The 23797-nt window shown below is 43.1% G+C and overlaps 1 protein-coding gene across 2 annotated transcripts in view; it reads left to right on the top strand.

The window, feature by feature from the left end:
• C1H12orf42 (chromosome 1 C12orf42 homolog) overlaps positions 1–23797 on the top strand; it is a 252140-nt gene that overhangs the window by 112953 nt on the left and 115390 nt on the right. For both annotated transcript variants that reach the window (XM_073323517.2, XM_073323524.2), the window contains 2 exons: positions 13555–13719; positions 21082–21300. In XM_073323517.2, the coding sequence (XP_073179618.1) occupies positions 13555–13719; positions 21082–21300 (384 nt within the window). The remainder of the gene's footprint in view (positions 1–13554; positions 13720–21081; positions 21301–23797) is intronic.

The following is a 23797-nucleotide window of genomic DNA, read 5'->3' as shown; positions in this document are numbered from 1 at the left end:
ATTTTGAATGTTAATCTTATCATCCAGAGCACTTGCAACCCCTCCCAAGTTGGTATTGTCTGAAAATATTATAAGTGTATTCTCTATGCAATTATCTAAATCACTGATGAAGATATTGAACATACCTAGACCCAGAACCAGTCCCTGCGGGTTGCCACTCGATATGCCCTTCAAGTTTGATTGAATCACTGATAACTACTCTCTGGGAACGGTTTTCCAACGAGTTATGCACTCAACTTATAGTAGCACCATCTGAGGTATCTTTCCTTAGTTTATGAAAATATTATGCGAGGCAATATCAAAAGCCTTATTAAAGTCAATATATACCACATCTGCCACTTCCCCCCCACTCCACCCCTTCTTTGTTACCCTGTCAAAGAAAGCTATTAGCTTGATTTGACATGATTTGTTCTAGATAAATCCATGTTGACTGTTACTTATCACCTTATTGTCTTCTAGATGTTTGCAAATTGATTGCTTGATTATTTGCTCCATTATCTTTCCGGGTACTGAAGTTATGCTGATCGGTCGGTAATTCCCCTGGGTTGTCCTTATTTCCCTTTTTATAGATTTGCACTGTATCTGCCCTCTTCCAGTCCTCTGGAATTTCTTCTGTCTTCCATGAGTTTTCAAAGATAATTGCTAATGGCTCAGATATCTCCTCAATCAGCTCCTTAAGTATTCTAGGATCCATTTCATCAGGCCGTGCCAACTTGAAGACATCTAATCTGTCAGTGTAATTTTTAACTTGTTCTTTCCCTATTTTAGCCTCAGATCCTACCCCACATACATACCCCTACCCCCGCGTTCACTGTGTTAGACATCTGATCGCTACTAACCTTTTTGGTGAAAACTGAAACAAAAAAGGCACTTAGCACCAGGGCAGTCCCTAGCTATTCTGGGGCCCTACACAGCCCCCCCCCCACTCATGGGGGAGGGATGTGTGGGGCCTCAGGCCTCTGTGGGGGTGGGGTGGGGCTGGCTTGTGGGGCAGGGGGAACCACCCCCCAGCACTCACCTGTGGCGCAGCTGGGGCTGGGTTACTGCACTTCCCGCCGCCAGTGAGTGCAGGCCTGACGCTGCTGCAGTCCTCAGGGGAGTGGGGGCAGGGCTGGAGTGGAGCAGGGGCAGGAATGGGCAGGGCAGAGGCTTTGGGGAAGGGGTGGAGTGGGGGCGGGAAGGGGTGGGTACGGAGCATGGAGGGGGCTTTGGGGATGCGGGGGAATGGGGGAGGGGCTGGGGCGGACCAGGGATGGGAAGAGGCGGGGCTGGGCTGGACTGGGGCGGGGGCTGGAGCAGCACACAGCTGCGCAGGGCACCAGGAAATTTGGGGCACCAAATTTCCTGGTGCCCTACGCAGCTGCGTACTTTGCGTATGTGTAGGGATGGTGCTGCTTAGCACGTCCGCCATTTCCACATTTTCTGTTATTGTTTTTCCCCCCTCATTGATTAATGGGCCTACCCTGTCTTTGGTCTTCCTCTTGCTTCTATTTGTAGAATGTTTTCTTGCTACCCTTTATGTCTCTAGCTAGATAATCTCATTTTGTGCCTTGGCCTTTCTAACTCTGTCCCTACATGCTTGTGATGTTTGTTTGTATTCATCCTTCATAATTTTACCTGTTTTCCACTTTTTGTAGGACTCTTTTTTGTGTTTCAGATCATTAAAGGTCTTTTGGTTAAGCCAGGGTGGTCTCTTACCATACTTCATATGTTTCCGATGCAGTGAGATAGTTTTGCTCTTGTGCCCTTAAAAACGACTTTTTGACAAACTGCCAGTGCTCTTCAACTGTTTTTTCCCTTAGACGTGCTGCCCATGGGATCATACCTATCAACTCCCTGAGTTTACTAAAGTCTGCCTTCTTGAAATTGACATAGCTCCATGGCCTTTAGGAGCTAGTGCAATTTACACTACCTGAGAATCTGGCTCCATACCTGTGCACTCTCCAAAATCCTTAGGGAGTTCACATTCCAGCACTCGGGGGGGCTTGATCTGCTGTTTCAATTTATATGCCCTCTAATTCAGCTACACGTATGTTCTATTCTTGTTGTCATTATGCCTGCAGTACGGAAATTAAGTAAAAGAGGAGAAATGTTACTTTATGAAAAATGTATGTGAAATGTATGTATGATAAACATTTTGAGAACTTACAGTTGTGTTAGGTTCTTTATAGATACATCTAAATACATGGGGTCCCATTGAAGTCAATGGGAGTTTTACCATTGACTTCAATGGAGCCAAGATTTCACACATGTTCCCCTCCCTAAGGAATTTATAATCTAAAGCCCAGTGCTGCAAAGATTGATACAGGTGAGTAACTTTACAGTTCATAGTAGCATTGAACTAAAGTGTTTGCAGGATCGTGCCTCTATTCACTCATGATGCCCCAAGTAAATGCTAGAAATAGACCAGAAGAGAGGAGCAGAGAACAAGGGTTCCATTAATAACAACAAATAATCCTAAATAATAATTGTTTTTAGGTAAGCGGAATAGCATAAAGTTACTCTATTGCCTTACAAAAGATTTAATTTAGGATTTAAAGTCATGAGTTACCTCTAAAACCTCTTTACATGAGAAGCATTTATTATTTCCCCATAGGCTTGAAATCAAAAACATTGAGGTTCACCTCACTAAAGCTATAAAAATATTAACCAAGATATGTATGTATGTAGGCATGGAGCTGGCTTTCTGTTTTGTTTTTAGATTAAGTAATTGGTAAAATCAAATACATTGCTAATGAAATCCTGGTTCCATGTAGTTAACTAACATGCAATATAAAATGAGGCTCTCCTGAAGATTCACGTCACCAAGGTAAAAACATTGTTAGTTTATAATTAGTTTTTCCTCTTTTCCCGTTGTTTGCCTCCTGTTTTTCTCACCTTCTTTGCAACTTGGATGCATATAGCTAGCAACTGCAATGCCTAGACCCAAACTCCCCATTAATCCATTTGTGCTACTGCTTTTTTATCTTTATTTCTCTTTGGGATTAAATCAATATCATGTGTTGGGTTCCCCTCCCCCCACCTCCCCTAGTTTAAAGATGTGTTCTTTTAGATAGATTTTTTTTTGGTGGCTTTAACAATGTTCTGTTCACATTTCCTTGGATAGGACCAACAATTGCTTGTTGACCCATTTTAACCCCTTTTGAGCATCATCTTCAAAGTGTAACTGTCCTTGACAATGAAAGAGAACTTCCTATTGTCTGGTCCTTCCAGGCAATCTTTAGCACTGAGTTAAATGGCTTTCAGATGAAGGAGTTGGCTGGAAGGAAAGAGACAAAGTGGTCTGTTGTTTCTGAGTGACTTTGCTAGAGTTTCCCTTTTCTCCTTTAGAATGGTGCATTTCTATAGAAGATGACAGACATTTTGACAGGTGCAATATGCTTTGAACTGTTGTGTCAGATAATTCTTTTGTCTTGGCTTTTCCCAGCAGAGTGGTATGGCTCCTTAGGATGCTGATATGCATATTGTTTGCTTTTCATTTAGTGTGGTGATGCCTTCCGTTCCTTCTTTCTATCTCACTATCTCACTTTTTCTAAAGGTCCTTCGCATACATGTCACTAACCCAGATGTAAAGGCAAACAGCAGTGCCACAGACCTCTCTCCTGACCTTTTGATAATGATCCCAAGAGTTATAACTCAGAAAAATGATAATGTTAATAGAGGAAGAGTTAGCATACATTCAAAAAGCATGACCCTAAATAAAACCATTTCATAACCTCATCTGTGGCTTGAACTAACTATATCTAATTAGAAAAGACAGATTCAGTGCTCTTTAGAGCAGAAAAGTTTTAGCTTTCCACATCTTCAGATTAGTAACAATATGTGGGCTAAAATTAACAGTGCCATCACTAAATCAAAACTGATTATAGACTAAGTAAGAAGCTATTCCGAATCTAAAGCTTTATATGGCTTTTTTTCCCTTGCAAAGAGATTTTGTTTCATTATTATTATTTATCTTAGTCACAACAGGTGTCTTGCCACATTACACATGTATTTATATATTACTAGTGCAATGGGGCAGGGGTCTGCTAGCCACTACCTCAGTACAAATAACAAATAATAATGCTGTGTTACACTGGTGATCCAGAGATGACATTGGGACTCATGCATGTTAGTATGCTTTCTGTCTTATTCTATTACCCATATATTTGTGTTTTCTGTGGCTTTACCAATTTGACATTTTATGTTGTTTAATTTTTAGGGCTAAATTTTGCTCTTTTTGGCCTATGCATTGTGATTTAAAAGGTCTAGCCAAGATTTTCAAAAATGGATGCCTAAAGTTAATTCTCCAAAATCCATACTTAGGTGACTAAATAAATGGGCTGATTTACAAAAGTGTGAGCCTCTAACAGCTGCCGTTGGCTTCAGTGGAAATTTCTGGGTGCTCAATATCTTTGGAAATCAGGCTAATTATTTAGTGTCTTAAATATGGATTTTGGAGACTTACTTTCAGAGTTCATTTTGTAAAAAATCTTTGTCATAATATCTCAACATACATAAGTACACTATATGAAACATTTTAAAAAATGTTGATAGAAAAAAGATGTATCTAGCATGATGGTATGTAATGAACAGAGCATTTATTACATTAGAAACCATTTTACTTCATCTGATTTGATGAAATTTGCTTTTTCATTTGTGGTTTTGATCATGAAAATGGTCACAAGATACTTGTTGCAGTTTACTAACGTAGGCTACAATTCAGAAAAGCATTCCTATCCAGGATAGCGCTTAAACACAGATTCCGAGGCCAGAAGGGTCCACTGTGATCATCTAGTCTGACCTCCTGTATAGCACAGGCTATTTTCCCCCAAATAACTCCTAGAGTATATTTTTTAGAAAAAAAAATCCAATCTTGAAGAAAAACATCCAAACATGACGTAAAAGGAACTAAAGTACTGGCTTAAAGATGAGCATATGCTTAACTACTGTCCTGCATCAGAGTCACAGAATAGTCCCAACAGAATTTAGGTTACTTTTTAGTAAATGATTCCTTGGAATAGCTGGCCATTTTGTCCCCATTCAGTAACTTCCTTTATTAATTAAATTTTATATTGGAAATCCAGCTTTTGAAAGTAAGTCATGAAAAACAAGGTGCAACATGTCTCATTTTTTAGTAACTCTGTTATTCTAAAAGTACTATAGTTCATGCAGTTCATCTTCTCTGCCTACATGTTTCTGCTGATCTTGACAGCAAATCTATTCAGGTACTGGCTGATAATTAGGTGAAGCCCATCAGTGTAATGATAATATAGAACATGTTTCTTGCTTTTTATTTCTGATCATATATATTTAAATTGTGTCAGAACACAACCATTATCAACCATGAATGCCCCTCCGCCAATGTGCATGGAGGTTTTATAATATGTTTTAACCCTTGTTATACAGGAGAGCCAGGGAACAGTGGGAGACTGCTAGAGGGGAAATATATAAGCTCAAGGCTAATTAAGGTGTGGTTCCCTGTAGACTAGGGAAGGTGGCTGCAGGTTAATTGGAGCACCTGCAGTCAATTAAGGCCCTGCTAGGAACCTAATAAAACCCCCCTGCTTCAGGCAGACAGAGGAGGAGGAGGAAGGACTGGAGCTTGGAGGTGTGCTGTGAGACTTGGAAAATCAGAAAACCAAAGTAAGGGGGACCCTGCCCCAGTAGGGGAGGGAGACGTCCTTCCCCAGCATCTAAGGACTGAAGGTACCCCACCCAAGGGGAAAGAGGGTAAAAACCCGCAGAGGTCGAGAGGGGCTGGGGCTCAGAGTGAGGAGCAAACCCAGACCCCTCCTCCACTTCCCTCCTTTACCACCTTCCTGGGCCACTAGCGGGGCCATCAACACCCCAAGAACAGGAGCAAGGGGTGGCATCTTAGCTCCCCGCCAAGAAAAGCGCAGGACCCCCCAGACTAACATCAGCCATCTTGTCACGCCCTTCATTGACTTTAAAACTTATGGCCGAAGATAAATTCCAAATTTAGAAACAAAGTACAAAGAGATAACATATATAGAAAAAGACTTGTCAAACTTGCCCCAAATTTAGATTCTGTATAAATAAGATTTGTAAATGTCTTTGTTTTGGTAACGAAAGATGTTATTTGTAACAGAAGTAGGGATATCTTTTCAAATGATTTTAATATGTGTCCCTTTAAGAATATCACACCTATATAGAGCAAAATTTATGCTTGGATAAATTATCCAAGGATGAATTTGACCTGCAGTGAGTATGACTCATAGCCCTGGTCTACACTAGAACTTTAGGTCGAATTTAGCAACATTAAATCGATGTAAACCTGCACCCGTCCACACGATGAAGCCCTTTATTTTGACTTAAAGGGCTCTTAAAATCGATTTCCGTACTCCACCCCTGACAAGTGGATTAGCGCTTAAATCAGCCTTGCCGGCTCGAATTTGGGGTATTGTGGACACAATTCGACGGTATTGGCCTCCGGGAGCTATCCCAGAGTGCTCCATTATGACCGCTCTGGACAGCACTCTCAACTCAGACGCACTGGCCAGGTAGACAGGAAAAGAACCGCGAACTTTTGAATTTCATTTCCTGTTTGGCCAGCGTGGCAAGCTGCAGGTGACCATGCAGAGCTCATCAGCACAGGTGACCATGATGGAGTCCCAGAATCGCAAAAGAGCTCCAGCATGGACCGAACGGGAGGTACGGGATCTGATCGCTGTTTGGGGAGAGGAATCCGTGCTATCAGAACTCCATTCCAGTTTTCGAAATGCCAAAAACGTTGTCAAAATCTCCCAGGGCATGAAGGGACAGAGGCCATAACAGGGACCCGAAGCAGTGCCGTGTGAAACTGAAGGAGCTGAGGCAAGCCTACCAGAAAACCAGAGAGGCGAACGGCCACTCTGAGTCAGAGCACCAAACATGCTGCTTCTATGATGAGCTGCATGCCATTTTAGGGGGTTCAGCCACCACTTCCCCAGCCATGTTGTTTGACTCCTTCAATGGAGATGGAGGCAATACGGAAGCAGGTTTTGGGGACGAAGAAGATGATGATGATAATGAGGAGGTTGTAGTTAGCTCACAGCAAGCAAGCGGAGAAACCAGTTTTCCTGACAGCCAGGAACTGTTTCTCACCCTGGACCTGGAGCCAGTACCCCCCCGAACCCACCCAAGGCTGCCTCCTGGACCCAGCAGGTGGAGAAGGGACCTCCGGTGAGTGTACCTTTTAAAATACTATACATGGTTTAAAAGCAAGCATGTGAAAGGATTACTTTGCCCTGGCATTTGCGGTTCTCCTAGATGTAGTCCTAAAGCCTTTGCAAAAGGTTTCTGGGGAGGGCAGCCTTATTGCGTCCTTCATGGTAGGACACTTTACCACTCCAGGCCAGTAACAGGTACTCGGGAATCATTGTACAACAAAGCATTGCAGTGTATGTTTGCTGGCGTTCAAACAACATCCGTTCTTTATCTCTCTGTGTTATCCTCAGGAGAGTGAGATATAATTCATGGTCTCTTGGTTGAAATAGAGTGCTTTTTTTCAGGGGACACTCAGAGGAGCCCATTCCTGCTGGGCTGTTTGCCTGTGGCTAAACAGAAATGTTCCCCGCTGTTAGCCACAGGGAGGGAGAAGGGTTGAGGGGGTAGCCACGCGATGGGGGGAGGCAAAATGTGACCTTGTAACGAAAGCACATGTGCTATGTATGTAATGTTAACAGCAAGGTTTACCCTGAAAGACTGTAGCCACTGTTTTATAAAATGTGTCTTTTTAAATACCGCTGTCCCTTTTTGTTTCTACACCAGCTAAATGTGTTTCAATGATCACAGGATCTTCTCCTTCCAGAGGCTAGTGAAGCATAGAAAGAAAAAAAAATGCACTTGAGATGAAATGTTCTCCAAGCTCATGCTGTCCTCCAACTCTGACAGAGCACAGACGAATGCGTGGAGGCAGATAATGTCAGAGTGCAGGAAAGCACAAAATGACCGGGAGGAGTAAGTGGCGGGCTGAAGAGAGTAAGTGGCGGGCTGAAGACAGGGCTGAAGCTCAAATGTGGCGGCAGCGTGATGAGAGGAGGCAGGATTCAATGCTGAGGCTGCTGCAGGACCAAACCAGTATGCTCCAGTGTATGGTTGAGCTGCAAGAAAGGCAGCTGGAGCACAGACTGCCACTACAGCCCCTCTGTAACCAACCGCCCTCCTCCCCAAGTTCCATAGCCTCCACACTCAGATGACCAAGAATGCGGTGGGGGGGCCACTGGCCAACCAGCCACTCCGCCACAGAGGATTGCCCAAAAAAAAGAAGGCTGTCATTCAATAAATTTTAAAGTTGTAAACTTTTAAAGTGCTGTGTGGCATTTTCCTTCCCTCCTCCACCACCCCTCCTGGGCTACCTTGGTAGTCATCCCTCTATTTGTGTGATGAATGAATAAAGAATGCATCAATGTGAAGCAACAATGACTTTATTGCCTCTGCAAGCGGTGATCGAAGGGAGGGGGGGAGGGAGGTTAGCTTACAGGGAAGTAGAGTGAACCAAGGGGCGGGGGGTTTCATCAAGGGGAAACAAAGAGAACTTTCACACCGTAGCCTGGCCAGTCATGAAACTAGTTTTCAAAGCTTCTCTGATGCGTACCGCACCCTCCTGTGCTCTTCTAAACGCCCTGGTGTCTGACTGCTGGTTACACGCAGCCAGACGATTTGCCTCAACCTCCCACCCCGCCATAAACGTCTCCCCCTTACTCTCACAGATATTGTGGAGCACATAGCAAGCGGTAATAACAGTGGGTATATTGGTTTCGCTGAGGTCTAAGTGAGTCAGTAAACTGCACCAGCGCGCCTTTAAACGTCCAAATGCACATTCTACCACCATTTTGCACTTGCTAAGCCTGTAGTTGAACAGCTCCTGACTACTGTCCAGGCTGCGTGTGTACGGCTTCATGAGCCATGGCATTAAGGGGTAGGCTGGGTCCCCAAGGATGCATATAGGCATTTCAACGTCCCCAACAGTTATTTTCTGGCCTGGGAATAAAGTCCCTTCCTGCAGCTTTTGAAACAGACCAGAGTTCCTTCAGATGCGAGCGTCATGTACCTTTCCCGGCCATCCCACGTTGATGTTGGTGAAACATCCCTTGTGATCCACCAGAGCTTGCAGCACTATTGAAAAGTACCCCTTGCGGTTTATGTACTCGGCGGCTTGGTGCTCCGGTGCCAAGATAGGGATATGGGTTCCGTCTATGGCCCCACCACAGTTAGGGAATCCCATTGCAGCAAAGCCATCCACTATGACCTGCACATTTCCCAGGGTCACTACCCCCTTGATATCAGCAGATCTTTGATTGCGTGGGTTACTTGCATCACAGCAGCCCCAACAGTAGATTTGCCCACTCCAAATTGATTCCCAACTGACTGGTAGCTGTCTGATGTTGCAAGTTTCCACAGGGCTATCGCCACTCACTTCTCAACTGTGAGGGCTGCTCTCATGTTAGTATTCATGCGCCTCAGGGCAGGTTAAAGGAAGTCACAAAGTTCCATGAAAGTGCCCTTACGCATGCGAAAGTTTCGCAGCCACTGGGAATCGTCCCAGACCTGCAACACTATGCGGTCCCACCAGTCTGTGCTTGTTTCCCGAGCCCAGAATCAGCGTTCCACAGCATGAACCTGCCCCATTAGCACCATGATGCATGCATTGGCAGGGCCCATGCTTTCAGAGAAATCTGTGTCCATGTCCTGATCACTCACGTGACTGCGCTGATGTTGCCTCCTCGCCCAGTATTGCTTTGCCAGGTTCTGGTGCTGCATATACTGCTGGATAATGTGTTCTGGTGTTTAATGCTTGCCTTGGTATGGTGTCCACACAGAAAAAAGGTGCGGAACGATTGTCTGCCGTTGCTCTGACGGAGGGAGGGGCGACTGACGACACGGCTTACAGGGTTGGCTTCAGGGAGCTAAAATCAAGATAGGGGGTGGCTTTTCATCAAGGAGTATTTCAGGCAGGACTTCACGTAGGGTTCCAATAAGAAATGGTGCACCTAAGTTATTGTTCTTATTGGAACAAGGAGGTTAGCCTGGCCTCTGATTGATACATGGCTAGATTTACCTCGTTGCACCTTCTCTGTGAGTGACTGCAGTGTGACCTAGAGGAATGAGTCTCCTAGACGGGGGAGGAGGCAAATGAGTACAAAACAAATCTGGTCTATTTCTTGTTTTGACCCACTCCATCTATCTTTTACATCTTTGGCTGGCAGCAGACGGTGCAGAAGGACTGCATGCCATCCACATCTCATGGCTGCTCAGCAGAAGATGGTGCAGTAGGACTGCTAGGCATCCTCATCTCTTGCCTGCCCGGCAGAAGATGGTACAGTACGACTGCTAGCAATCCGTATCGCCTGCCTGCTCACCATAAGATGGTTCAATAGGACTGACTGCAGGACTAAAGAGAATGACCTGGTCAAGTCACTCCAAATTTAGTCCCTGTGCCCATGTCTGCACAGGTGCTCCCAGCCGACGTGGCCAGGAGCACCTCGGACACGACGAGGACGGCTACCAGTCGTACTGCACCGTCCGCTGCCAGAAGGCAATGGGTTGCTGCTACTGTATAGCAATGCCATACCACGTCTGCCAGCACCCAGGAGACATACGGTGACAGTTAGCTAAGCGGGCTCCATGCTTGCCGTGGTATGACGTCTGCACAGGTAACTCAGGAAAAAAGGCGCGAAACGATTGTCTGCCCTTGCTTTCACGGAGGGAGGGAGGGAAGGGGGGCCTGACGATATGTACCCAGAACCACCCGTGACAATGTTTTAGCCCCATCAGGCATTGGGATCTCAACCCAGAATTCCAATGGGCAGCGGAGACTGTGGGAACTGTGGGATAGCTACCCACAGTGCAACGCTCCGGAAGTCGACTCTAGCCTCGGTACTGTGGAAGCACTCTGCCGAGTTAATGCACTTAGAGCATTTTCTGTGGGGACACACACACTCAAATATATAAAACCGATTTCTAAAAAACCGACTTCTATAAATTCGACCTTATTCCGTAGTGTAGACATACCCATATACTGTGACTCTATATTACAGATAAAAAAAAATTAAAAGAATATTAAGGTTGCAAAGTCAAGCACTCAAAAAGTAGGAAATGCCAAAATTAAATTTGCTTAATTCAGCCCCCTTGTGTGTATGCATTATGAACAGTCTTTAATTACATGATCACATACTGTTTTTTCCACAGGACCTATACCTCATTCAGTGAACAGGATAGATCTACTCTGGGGCTGAATTAGGGTTGTGTTGTGAAGTAGGCTGTTGTCTTCCTCTTCCATGCTATCTAGGAGCCAGCAGGGGCAGCATTGAGACTACAAGAAAGAGCATCTTCATGCTCTCAATTCTGGTGCCTGGTGCCAAAGTGGCCCCCAGATGCTTGGAGAAGCAATTGCAGGGAAAGTCCTGCCCCTCCCCATGCCCTCCTGGGCTGGAGCATGCTCAGCACAGATGGAATCTTCAGAGAATTTAGCTGACAATCTCCAGCAAGCCTCTACTGAGCGTATGCAAACTTACATTTTCAAAGGCTTATCACTTGGCAACTTGTGTGCAGTTTCTCCACAGGAATAGTAAGACACAATTATGACAAAAAGGCCACCTCTTTCCAAGTTTCAAGTCCCTGCTCCAGTGCTTGGAGGTGCTAGAACTCAATGAAATGGTCATAAGATGTTTTCTTTACATGCACAAACCAACGTATTTTCCTTTAACTTTGTTCTTGGAAATGGCTGAATTCCAGACCAAACTGTTACAATTTGATAAAGCTGTAAGCAACTGAAAACAGGGTCTTGCAGTACAGTTTGCTGGGCAATCTTAACTGCAGGTGTAGCTACCAGTGCCAACTATAATCAGTAGGTATCATGTGATAATCTGATCTTAAGATCTTTGACATTTTTCAACTAAGGACAAAATGAAGTGCTGAGAATTTACTTCACAAGGTTTTACATAACCAAACTTATAGGCTATTTTGGTAGTTGAGATAATGAGACCAAGGGACATGCAGAACAAGAATTTATTGGGACAACATGCATCATGTTATGTCTTAGGGCTTTCCTTTCATTGTTTGAAGACACTCATAGCTGAACAATTTGAAGGGGAGCCAATGCCTTTTTCACAGGAGTGCAGTATACACATAGCAGCAGCCCCCTTATAGTCATGAAAGAGCTAGCTATTATTACATGATCAGCATCTGAAATTTCAATAGGGCTATCTTCAGTAAAATAAAAGCAACTGCCCTTTTAGTGCAGACCTACTCACAAAATCTGCAAAGATTTTTCACAGCCTACTGATGCATCATAATATGTTCATGGTAACAATTCACTGGCTGTATAAACTTCATGGCTGTCAACTATTTTGCTTGCCCTAGCCATATAGACTTCACGGTTGTCAGTGGAGATAGAACTCTGTACCTTCTGTTCCAAAAGCGCAGGCCCCTAAGTGTAAGGATTGATAGCATGTTACTATCATGTGGGACACAATGCAAACTGGAGAATGTAAAGCTGCTAATGTGGGAGTTGACTATGGTAATGCGCATGTTAATCCTTTGAGCATGTCCAACGTGAACTTGATGGTTCCAGAATCCTGAGCAGATTCAGACTGAGCAACTATTCCAGCTGTTAAAAGTGCCTTGCCTTCGCTCCAGCTAACCTAACTCCTGAGTGCTTACACCTACCCCTAAAGGATACCCAAAGGATCTCCATTAGCCTGAGAAATACTAAGCTTTATATCATCTTTGAGGAAGTGACTAGAAGAGATGACATAGAATATAATCCAAAACCCATTAAAATCAATGGGAGCCTTTCCATTGACTTCCCTAGGCTTCAGATGAGGCCCATAGAGACAATACTTGAGTACACCTGACATTCTCTCCAGGAGAGCAGGAGTGCAGAATCTGTGGCTCTGGTTTTGAAATGTGGCTCTCTTCTTTGCCCCTAGCATTGCAGATCGCCATGACGAGGGAATAGGCAAAAGGCCAAAAGGAAGTAAATGGGGCAAAAATGTTGTCCAGTCCTTCCCACCAGACAAATGATATCCTTGTTCTGCTGTCCACATACAGCAGATTTCTTTCTGCGGTTCCAAGAGGGGAAGAAGATCTTATGATAAGTCACTGGCCCAATGAGAACGAACTCCAGGGCAACGCACTCCCTAAGGGTCACTGCAGCCAGCCAGGATGCAAAATGATCCAAGGGAATGGATTGCTGCAAGATTATTTTGTCCTGGCATCATATCAGAAGCCACTAACTTGTTGCTGCCTGTGTATGGGAGCACCTCCAGGCCCAAAGAAGAGAGAAGGAGCCAGTCAAGGTGGAGAGAGGAGGGCAAGAGTACGTTTTGAAAACTAACTTCCCCTCCCTTGGGAGGAGCAATTTGTTAGGCCGGTGCCATTGTCTGGAGTAGCGTGTGCAGAAAGGCTGCAGAATCAGTTTGGACCCTGTCAGCTACTTTCAGACCCAAAATTTTGATTTTTTAAAAGATTGTGAAGTCGAATGAATACAAATGTCTTGATTAAAAAGAAATGAAACAAGCTTTTCTTGAAATATTGTTTAATCTTCTTTCATTTTCCTGTATATTTTAGCATGCTCGGATACTACATCTGATGTCAGATCTCAGACATCCAAACTTAGTTGTGGTACACAAGATGCATTCAATGAACTTGAAGGAATTAATCCACGAACAAGCTGTTCTTTGTCTCAGTGCGATGAAGGGAACTCCTCTGAGGAAGACATATCAGATCTCTCAGGTTGATTTCCTATCTGATTCCTGATTTTTTCCCCTTTTGTGTAATAAAATAAATGTATATAGCACTCTACAAATGCTTATGACAAAACATTTTGGCTAAAACTTTTAAAAATGAGAGCATGAAGTTAGGCTCATAACTCCATATTTACGTAGCTAAATACGGGGCTGATTCAAAGCCCAATGAAGTTGATAAGCATCTTATAACTCACTTTAATGAGCTTTGGATCAGGCCCTATATAGCATGATTTTCCAAATTGCTGGGAATGTTTGTTTTAATTGAGACCACAACTTAAACCCTATCCAGCAAAGTGCTTAAGCATTTGCTGAATGGTAAGCATGTGAGCAGACCATTGACAATCTAGATCTTTTCTGGGAATTTTGAACTCAGAATATTCAGTTATGTTCAGAATTACCCAAAGTATGGTTCTGCTTTCTCTAAGGATGTCAATGTTCTGTAATAATAATACTTAATAATAAAATCCACTAAAAGAAGGCTTCAGAATATCAATGCATGAATTCAGATACTGTATTTAACAAAGCAGGTAGCTAGCATAACTCATTGCTACATGACAGAGGATGGACCCAAACATTTTTAATCTCATTTATCTTGTCTGTCAAAATAATTACAGAAATTACAGCTCCTGAGACTCATACTTGTGACCCCAGTTCAGCAGAGCACTTAAGCACAAGCTTAACTTTAGCACGTGATTAAATCTATCCTCCTTCAGCAAACCAGACTTCTAATAGAGTGTCCAGCTGTAAGATCTCTCCCTGCCCCTATATCCAAATGGACTTATTTGAAAGTGAATCTCTCTCTCAGTGAGATTAATCTCGTATATTGCAGCCTGTCAATTAGAGAGAGAAGGTGGGTGAGGAAATATCTCTTGTTGGTCCAATAAAAGATATTACCTCACCCGCCTTTTTTCTCTAATATGCTGGGACCATCACAGCTACAACAACACTGTAAGCAGCCTATAAATATGGGTTTTTAGATGTATTTAAAATGTGTAAACTGGTTGAAATGTGTTATTTAATATTGGTATAGTTGTCTTGTAAATCTGTTCCACACACATTTAAAACTTGATTTCCTTATCTGTTTAATATGCACTTGGCTGCATTGCCTGCTTAGTGGTGAACTTTGTGAAGTGTAGTCTGAGAGTGAAATTGCCTCCAATACTAATGTCTGCCTATCTCAAATATTTCTAGAGACCCACTTCATTATAATAAAAACAATGAGGAGTCCTAGTGGCACCTTAGAGACTAACAAATTTATTTGGGCATAAGCTTTCGAGGGCTAGAACCCACTTTATCAGATGCACGGAGTAGAAAATACGGGAGCAGGTGTAAATACATGAAAAGATGGGAGTTGCCTTACCAAGTGTGAGGTCAGTCTAATGAGACAACTCAATTAACAGTAGGATACCAAGCAAGGAAAAATAACTTTTGTAGTGGTAATGAGAGTGGCCCATTTCAAACAGCTGACAAGAAGGTGTGAGTAACAGTAGGGGGGACTTAGTATGGGGGAAATTAGGTTTAGGTTTTGTAATGACCCAACCACTCCCAGTCTTTATTCAGGCCTAATGTGATGGTTTCCAGTTTGCAAATTAATTCCAGTTCTCCCGTTTCACATTGGAGTCTGTTTTTGAAGGTTTTTTGTCGAAGAATTGCCACTTTTAGGTCTGTTATTGAGTGACCAGGGAGACTGAAGTGTCCTCCTGCCCCACCACCCCCACAAACATGATACAGTTCTGCGGTGAACTAGAATCCTACTTTTGATGTCTCCGACTCAAGGAATATTTCCAACACACCACTGAACAGCACACTAACCTACAGAAAGCTTCCTATCAACACTACAAAAAGAAGGATTCTGCGTGGACTCCTCCTGAAGGTTGAAACAATAAACTGGACTTCTACATAGAGTGCTTCTGCCAGCATGCATGGGCTGAAATTGAGGAAAAGCAGCATCACTTGCCCCATAACCTCAGCTGTGCAGAACACAACGCCATCCACAGCCTCAGAAGCAACTCTGACATTATAATCAAAAAGGCTGACAAAGGAGGTGCTGTCGTCATCATGAATAGGTTGGAATATGAACAAGAGGCTACGAGACAACTCTCTGACGCTACATTCTACAGGCCATTACCATCTGACCCCACTGAGGATTACCAAAAGAAACTACACCATCTGCTCAAGAAACTCCCTAAAGAAGCACAGGAACAAAACTACACTGACACACCCCTAGAGCCCTGATCAGGGGTATTCTACTACCCATAATCCATAAACCTGGGAATCCTGGATGCCCCATCATCTCAGGCATTGGCACCCTGACAGTAGGATTGTCTAGCTATGTAGACTCTCTCCTCAGGCCCTATGCTACCAGCACTCCCAGCTATCTTTGAGACACCACTGACTTTCTGAGGAAACTACAGTCCTTTGGTGATCTTCCAGAAAACACCATCCTAGCCACTATGGATGTAGAATCTCTCTAGACGAACATTCCACACAAAGATGGACTACAAGTCATCAGGAATACCATCCCCAATACTATCACAGCAAACCTGGTGGCTGAACTTTGTGACTTTGTCCTCACCCACAACTATTTCAGATTTGGGGACAATTTATACCTTCAAGTCAGCGGGACTGCTATGTGTACCCACATGGCCCCACAGTATACCAACATTTTTATGGCTGACTTAGAACAAAGTTTTCTCAGCTCTCATCCCCTAATGTCCCTACTCTACTTGCGCTACATTGATGACATCTTCATCATCTGGACCCATGGGAAGGAGGCACTTGAGGAATTCCACGAGGATTTCAACAATTTCCACCCCACCATCAACCTCAGCCTGGACCAGTCCACACAAGAGGTCCACTTCCTAGACACTACAGTGCTAATAATCGATGGTCACATAAACACCACCCTATACCGGAAACCTACTGACGGTTATACTTACCTATATGCCTCCAGCTTTCATCCAGACCACATCACATGGTCCATTGTCTACAGCCAAGCTCTAAGATACAACCGCATTTGCGCCGATTCCTCAGACAGAGGCAAACACCTACAGGATCTCAAGCATTCTTAAAACTACAATACCCACCTGGTGAAATGAAGAAACAGATTGACAGAGCCAGAAGGGTACCCAGAAGTCACCTACAACAAGACAGGCCCAACAAAGAAAGTAACAGAACGCCACTAGCTGTCACCTACAACCCCCAACTAAAACCTCTCCAGCACATCATCAAGGATCTACAGCCTATCCTGAAGGATGATCCCTCACTCTCACAGACCTTCGGAGTCAGGCTAGTCCTCGTTTACGGACAGCCCCCCAGCCTGAAGCAAATACTCACCAGCAACTACACACCACACAACAAAAAAACCAACTCAGGAACCAAACCCTGCAACAAACCCTGGTGCCAACTCTGTCCACATATCTATTCAAGGGACACCATCATAGGACCTAACCACATCAGCCACACCATCAGGGTCTTGTTCACCTGCACATCTACCAATGTGATATATGCCATCATGTGCCAGCAATGCCCCTCTGCCATGTACATTGGCCAAACCGGACAGTCTCTACGCAAAAAAATAAATGGACACAAATCTAACATCAGGAATCATAACATTCAACAACCAGTAGGAAAGCACTTCAGTCTCCCTGGTCACTCAATAATAGACCTAAAAGTAGCAATTCTTCAACAAAAAACTTCAAAAACAGACTCCAACGTGGAACAACTGCACAGCTACAGACTAGGGACCGAATGGCTAGGCAGCAGTTCTGCGGAAAAGGACCTAGGGGTGACAGTGGACGAGAAGCTGGATATGAGTCAGCAGTGTGCCCTTGTTGCCAAGAAGGCCAATGGCCTTTTGGGATGTATAAGTAGGGGCATAGCGAGCAGATCGAGGGACGTGATCGTCCCCCTCTATTCGACATTGGTGAGGCCTCATCTGGAGTACTGTGTCCAGTTTTGGGCCCCACACTTCAAGAAGGATGTGGATAAATTGGAGAGAGTCCAGCGAAGGGCAACAAAAATGATTAGGGGACTGGAACACATGAGTTATGAGGAGAGGCTGAGGGAGCTGGGATTGTTTAGCCTGCAGAAGAGAAGAATGAGGGGGGATTTGATAGCTGCTTTCAACTACCTGAAAGGGGGTTCCAAAGAGGATGGCTCTAGACTGTTCTCAATGGTAGCAGATGACAGAACGAGGAGTAATGGTCTCAAGTTGCAGTGGGGGAGGTTTAGATTGGATATTAGGAAAAACTTTTTCACTAAGAGGGTGGTGAAACACTGGAATGCGTTACCTAGGGAGGTGGTAGAATCTCCTTCCTTAGAGGTTTTTAAGGTCAGGCTTGACAAAGCCCTGGCTGGGATGATTTAACTGGGAATTGGTCCTGCTTTGAGCAGGGGGTTGGACTAGATGACCTTCTGGGGTCCCTTCCAACCCTGATATTCTATGATTCTATGAACTGCAGAACTGGAATTAATTTGCAAACTGGACACCATCACATTAGGCCTGAATAAAGACTGGGAGTGGTTGGGTCATTACAAAACCTAAACCTAATTTCCCCCATATTAAGATCCCCCTACTGTTACTCACACCTTCTTGTCAGCTGTTTAAAATGGGCCACTCTCATTACCACTACAAAAGTTATTTTTCCTCCCTTGGTATCCTACTGTTAATTGAATTGTCTCGTTAGACTGACCTCACACTTGGTAAGGCAACTCCCATTTTTTCATGTATTTATACCTGCTCCTGTATTTTCCACTCCATGCATCTGATGAAGTGGGTTCTAGCCCACAAAAGCTTATGCCCAAATAAAATTGTTAGTCTCTAAGGTGTCACAAGGAGTCCTCGTAGTTTCTGCTGATACAGACTAACACAGCTACCACTCTGAAACCTGTCACTTGATTATAATGTCACAGCTACTGATATATTCTTCTTGGAAGAATTTACCTCAGTGCAGAGGGCCATGCAAAGCCCTCTGCACCACTTTGAATCCCATGTAAAACCTTAATGTGGAGCTTAAGTGGTGCTGAATGCCACAGGCCCTCTTCACTGAGATGAATTCCATGTATTATGAAAGCCAGTCAACATTTTTGTGACAGAATGTTTTCTCATCAGAAACCTGATTTAGCAAAATCAAAATCTTCCATGAGAAGTATCAACTTAGCCAAAAATTTTGACCAAAAAGTATTGAAATTATTCATTTGAATAAGGTCATAATATTTCATTTTGATAATACTGTTTTTACTTTTATTATATGATTTATATTTTAATGTATAATATAACATAGAAGTCAAAACTGTAAAGTTGAAATTAAACCTTTCAGTTATTCCAAAACAAAAATTCAGATTTCCTGTTCCACAGAAAAATTTGAATTTTCTTTCCACTTCAGCAGGAATTTTGGGTTCCGACCAGTCCTCCTTCTTTTCAGTAGTTTTCTGTATAAATTTTTGTCTGTTCCATTTCTGACATATTTAGGTATGAAATATAAAACACCCCATGATTACTACCCAGGTAGCCCACATTTGGAGCCAAATTTAAGCATATTGTTATGCTGAGAGGTACTGGTGACTGCATGGATCACGAACCTCTTTGAGACTGGGTATGAAAACACACTTCAGTTAACATAACTGTCACAATAAATTTATCACAAGCCCCCACCTAAAACAAAAGCAGTTATGAACCTGCCCTGAAATTTTGGACTGAGTGGGTGGAGATAGTCGAATGCGTACTGTTTGGGTAAGGGTGTGTGTGTGTGTGTATCAGCCTATAAGCACAGTTTGTCACTGGAGAAGTCTAGAGAGAGGTTAGGGTCAAGGGTGCTGGCTGAACGAAGCTGTAAACTAAGAAATGGCTCCTTTTGCTTTTGGCCCCTCTTGCATTCAGAGAAGCAGGACTTTGTATGTTCTTTGTAAATAAAGAAGGCTGCATCAAAGAAAATATACTAGTCTATCATCAATTTCTGCTCCAAACAAAGACATCCTAAGGGCCCTGAACTTCAGGTTCAAAAGGGGTAACAATTCTGGTTCAAGGTGTTATGATCTTGATGTTAAAACACAGAAAAGAGTTCACACCTTAGAATCTAATTCCCAGTCTGTACTATTGGAAGTAGCTCACTGATGTAGAGAGGCTGCTTACGCACTGATGGATAAGTACAGACTGATGGATAAGTTCCCTATTCTCTGAGTCAGTGTTTCCCAAACTTGGGACACTGCTTGTTCAGGGAAAGCCCCTGGTGGGCCGGGCTAGTTTGTTTACCTGCCGCATCTGCAGGTTTGGCCAATCGCAGCTCCCACTGGCTGCGGTTCGCCGCTGCAGGCCAATGGGGGTTGCAGGAAGCGGTGTGGGCCGCGGGACATACCGGCCGCCACTTCCCACAGCCCCCATTGGCCTGGAGCAGCGAACCAGGCGCGGGCCGAGGGACATACTGGCCGCCACTTCCCACAGCCCCCATTGGCCTGCAGCGGCGAACCGCAGCCAGTGGGAACCGTGACCGGCCGAACCTACGAATGCGGCAGGTAAACAAACCGGCCCAGCCCTCCAGGGGCTTTCCCTGAACAAGCAGTGTCCCAAGTTTGGGAAACTGGCTCTAACTCATACAGAAAGTAGACTTGATTCTGTTCTCACTGAGGTCTAATAAGAATTTTGCCATTTACTTCAATGAATGCAGAATCAGGTCCAATAATCATTCTAACTGAGCCTAACTTTAGTTTGAAATACATTTATGTAGATGCTGGAAGACTAGGACCACAGCAGAAAATCTGGACATTGGTTGCAAGATGAATGTTTCAAATATTTGTTTCAAATATTTTCCAAAAGTGTAACATATTTTTTAATTCAACAACATCAACAACATAAATCTGTAAAATATACAGTATAATTAAAGCAGTCCTGGGGCCTGATGATTCTCCACTGACTTGTAGCTTGGATCATGACTTTCCCCTGTGAAAAGTGGTGCTAACTTTACCACTGTTTGTGCTGCCATTATTGTGATTGAGTGGAGGATTTTTGATTTGGTAGCTTCTTACACCTACTTCCCATACATCACAAATGACTACACGGACGTGCAAAGCAATGAAGAATCAGACTCATGATATTTAATTTTCATATTTCCTTTTCATATAAGGGGGTATTGAGAATGTGCTTCATCACATATTTCTTGGTCTTTCAATCTTAGGAATCAAGGACAGAATTGATATTATTCATAATTATATTAACTATTCCCAGATTTTACTTCTCCCTAATGCTACTGTGATTTTTCAAGTGAATTCACTTTAATCAGATGCTTCACATACCCCTTTCAGACCTAGTCAGTGGAATTTATAAGAGTAATGTTTTCTTGTGTTGCAACAGAACTTTCTAAAAGGACTGCATCTTTGAACATTGGATGTGTAAGTGAAGATGAATCACTCGCTGAAATCAGGCTTTCCTTGTTGGATCACCAGAGTTGGGAAAAGACAGGCCAAGATGAAGGTATTCAGAATGATGTGGAAGAATGCTACAATGCCTCAGAAGACATTTCGGGATATCAGATGAAAAATAATATTGGATCTGCAGCCCTGGATGACAATGGTAAGGAGAAATTTAAATTAAAACGGGCTTTATCGCAAATAATTAGTTCAACCCAGTCACTAGTATATTTTCCAAAGAAACCCCTGAACACAAAATCTCTAGCAGCACAAAGCAGTGGGAAAACTGGCTCAACAGTTTCCCTGAGTATTCCCCTTGTGCAAACTAAATTTTAGAAAAGAGACTTAAATGAAAATGAATAAGCTAATCAAGGAGACCCTAAAGGCAAACATTAAACAAAAAAGAGAGAAAGAGAGAAATTAAAAACCTTGGGCTCAATATGGAAACTATTTAGAATCACAGAAGTATACCGCAAAAGGAAAAAAGAGAAATGAAAACAAAGTGTGGTTATGACTTCGGCAAAAGAAAATCATGCCTCTCTTATCTGTTTGAATCCTTTGAGCATGTCAGCAAAGTGGTGAATAGAAGAGGACCGTTTGAATAATTTGTATGGACTTTCTAAAGGCCAAAGGAAAAGTCTCTTATCGGACAGTACTAAGTAGTCATGAAGTGAGAAGTAAAGTATTCTTATGGATTAGAAAATTAATAAAGGACAGATGACAAAGAGCCATATGTTGGGCGTGGGAGGGCGAGGGGAGGGGAGTGCTGCTCAGGGAGCAGTGTACTAAGGTGATGTAAATCTCAACTTTGTACTTCCCCAATTGTGGTAGAGCCTCTGGAATAGGCCAGGTCACCTGCATTGTTAGAGCAATCTGAGGGCCCCAAGGGGCCAAACCTGCAGCTGCAAGCGTGTCCTAGTTGTTCCCATTTTCCTCCAGCCAGGGATAGGGGTGAGGAATGGTGCGAGGTGGAGAGACAGGGCAGAGGAAGTGTCTTTTTTCTGAGTGCATGGTTTACCTGCCATGTTTAGGCTCGTAACCTGACTTCCTATCAATAACCCCATTAAAGGCCCAATCCCACAAAAACTTCCTAATTACCATGTGTAGTCACTACACTTAGTAATAAGACTTTGTGGGATGAGGCTGTTAATGCCTTTATCAATACAAAGGCAGTAGTAATATTAAGGAACATGTATTTTTTATAATGGCAGAATATTTACAATTTTCTCTTTAAGTTTGCAACACTGAGAACTGAAAAATGGTAACCTATATTAGGGCTAGATTCTTCCCTCAGTTACTTGTACAATCCTAGTGAGGTTATGGAGTTGTGTGAGTGTAACACAAAAATACTAGAATTTGCACCTCCTCCACACTGATAAATTACCTCATCTATGTTATCGTTTTCAGTGCACATTATACTTGCCCCAGATAATTACAGTAGCTAGCACAGTGGCATGTCTTCTCTGACATCTCTTCCTACTCTTATTTTCTCCCTTAGGGCATCTGCTCTAAAAGGTGTCTTATGTCACTGGTTTGATATGTATTTTGAATTTTTTTTGCTGGCTTTGGTTTCTTATTGTCCACTCTGTGTGATAAAACAAAATAATCCTGACAAAGTCACAGCTGCAAAGAGGAAATTTGTTATAGTAAAGATAACCTGAGACATGGGCACAAACATTGCACACATTATTAATAAAGCTGAGAAGCCATCCACATTTGCAAAAAGAATTTTTTAAGGTTAGAACTTGCAGAAGGATATAAAACATGGAAAATCAACAATTAAATCTTGAGCCAACTTCCCATCTCACAGCCTTCCTTTGCCTCCGTGATCTGGCTTGTAGTTCTGAAGTAGCTGTGGAGAAGATTAAAAAGGACACAACTTTCCCTCATTAATTCTAAAAGACTTGCATTACTCTGTGTGTACTGTGAGAGAAATAGCATATAGGGGAATAAAAGACCTTTTATAAATTTTAAAAATTATATTTCTTAAATGGATTTCATCTTGATAGGTCTTAAAGCCACTTTTCTCTATCAAGATGAATATTCCACAAGATAAGCTGTTTGACACACAGCCCAGTTCCAAAATAGAAAGATTGCTGTAAATTTTCTTGTTTGTGAGAAGAGTGATGACATTGATCATAAGTCAAATTATTTTTAATTTTGCTGATGGATGAATGTTGAGTGACTAGTTGTTGAAAAAGAACCCTAGCAATTCCCTCCTTTCCACAAAATAAATGTCACAGACTTACTATATCTGTGGTATGTAAACACAGAATATTTTTTAAAATTGCTGTTTCAAACAGAAGTTCACTGATTTGTCTGATGGCCTTGGAGGAAAGTGCTGCAAGAAGAAGTAAGCAAAGATAGCAAACCATACATGTCTGAACCACAACCTGAGAGTTATGTTACAAAGTTTCCTACTTAGAGTTCTGTTTTTGGGTGCTGGCTAATAGCCCCTCCCCCACCCCACATCCAACACAGAAATAAAGATTTTAAGCCAAGAAGTCTTTCCTGTCTGGCAACAACCCACCCAACATTCCAGAATTCCAGCCACGTTGGGGAGAGGAAATCAAGACATAAACAGGTTTCAGAGTAACAGCCGTGTTAGTCTGTATTCGCAAAAAGAAAAGGAGTACTTGTGGCACCTTAGAGACTAACCA

Source organism: Lepidochelys kempii, chromosome 1 (assembly GCF_965140285.1).
Source record: "Lepidochelys kempii isolate rLepKem1 chromosome 1, rLepKem1.hap1, whole genome shotgun sequence".
Taxonomy (NCBI): Eukaryota; Metazoa; Chordata; order Testudines; family Cheloniidae; genus Lepidochelys; species Lepidochelys kempii.
This window is presented reverse-complemented; position numbering and strand designations above follow the sequence as displayed.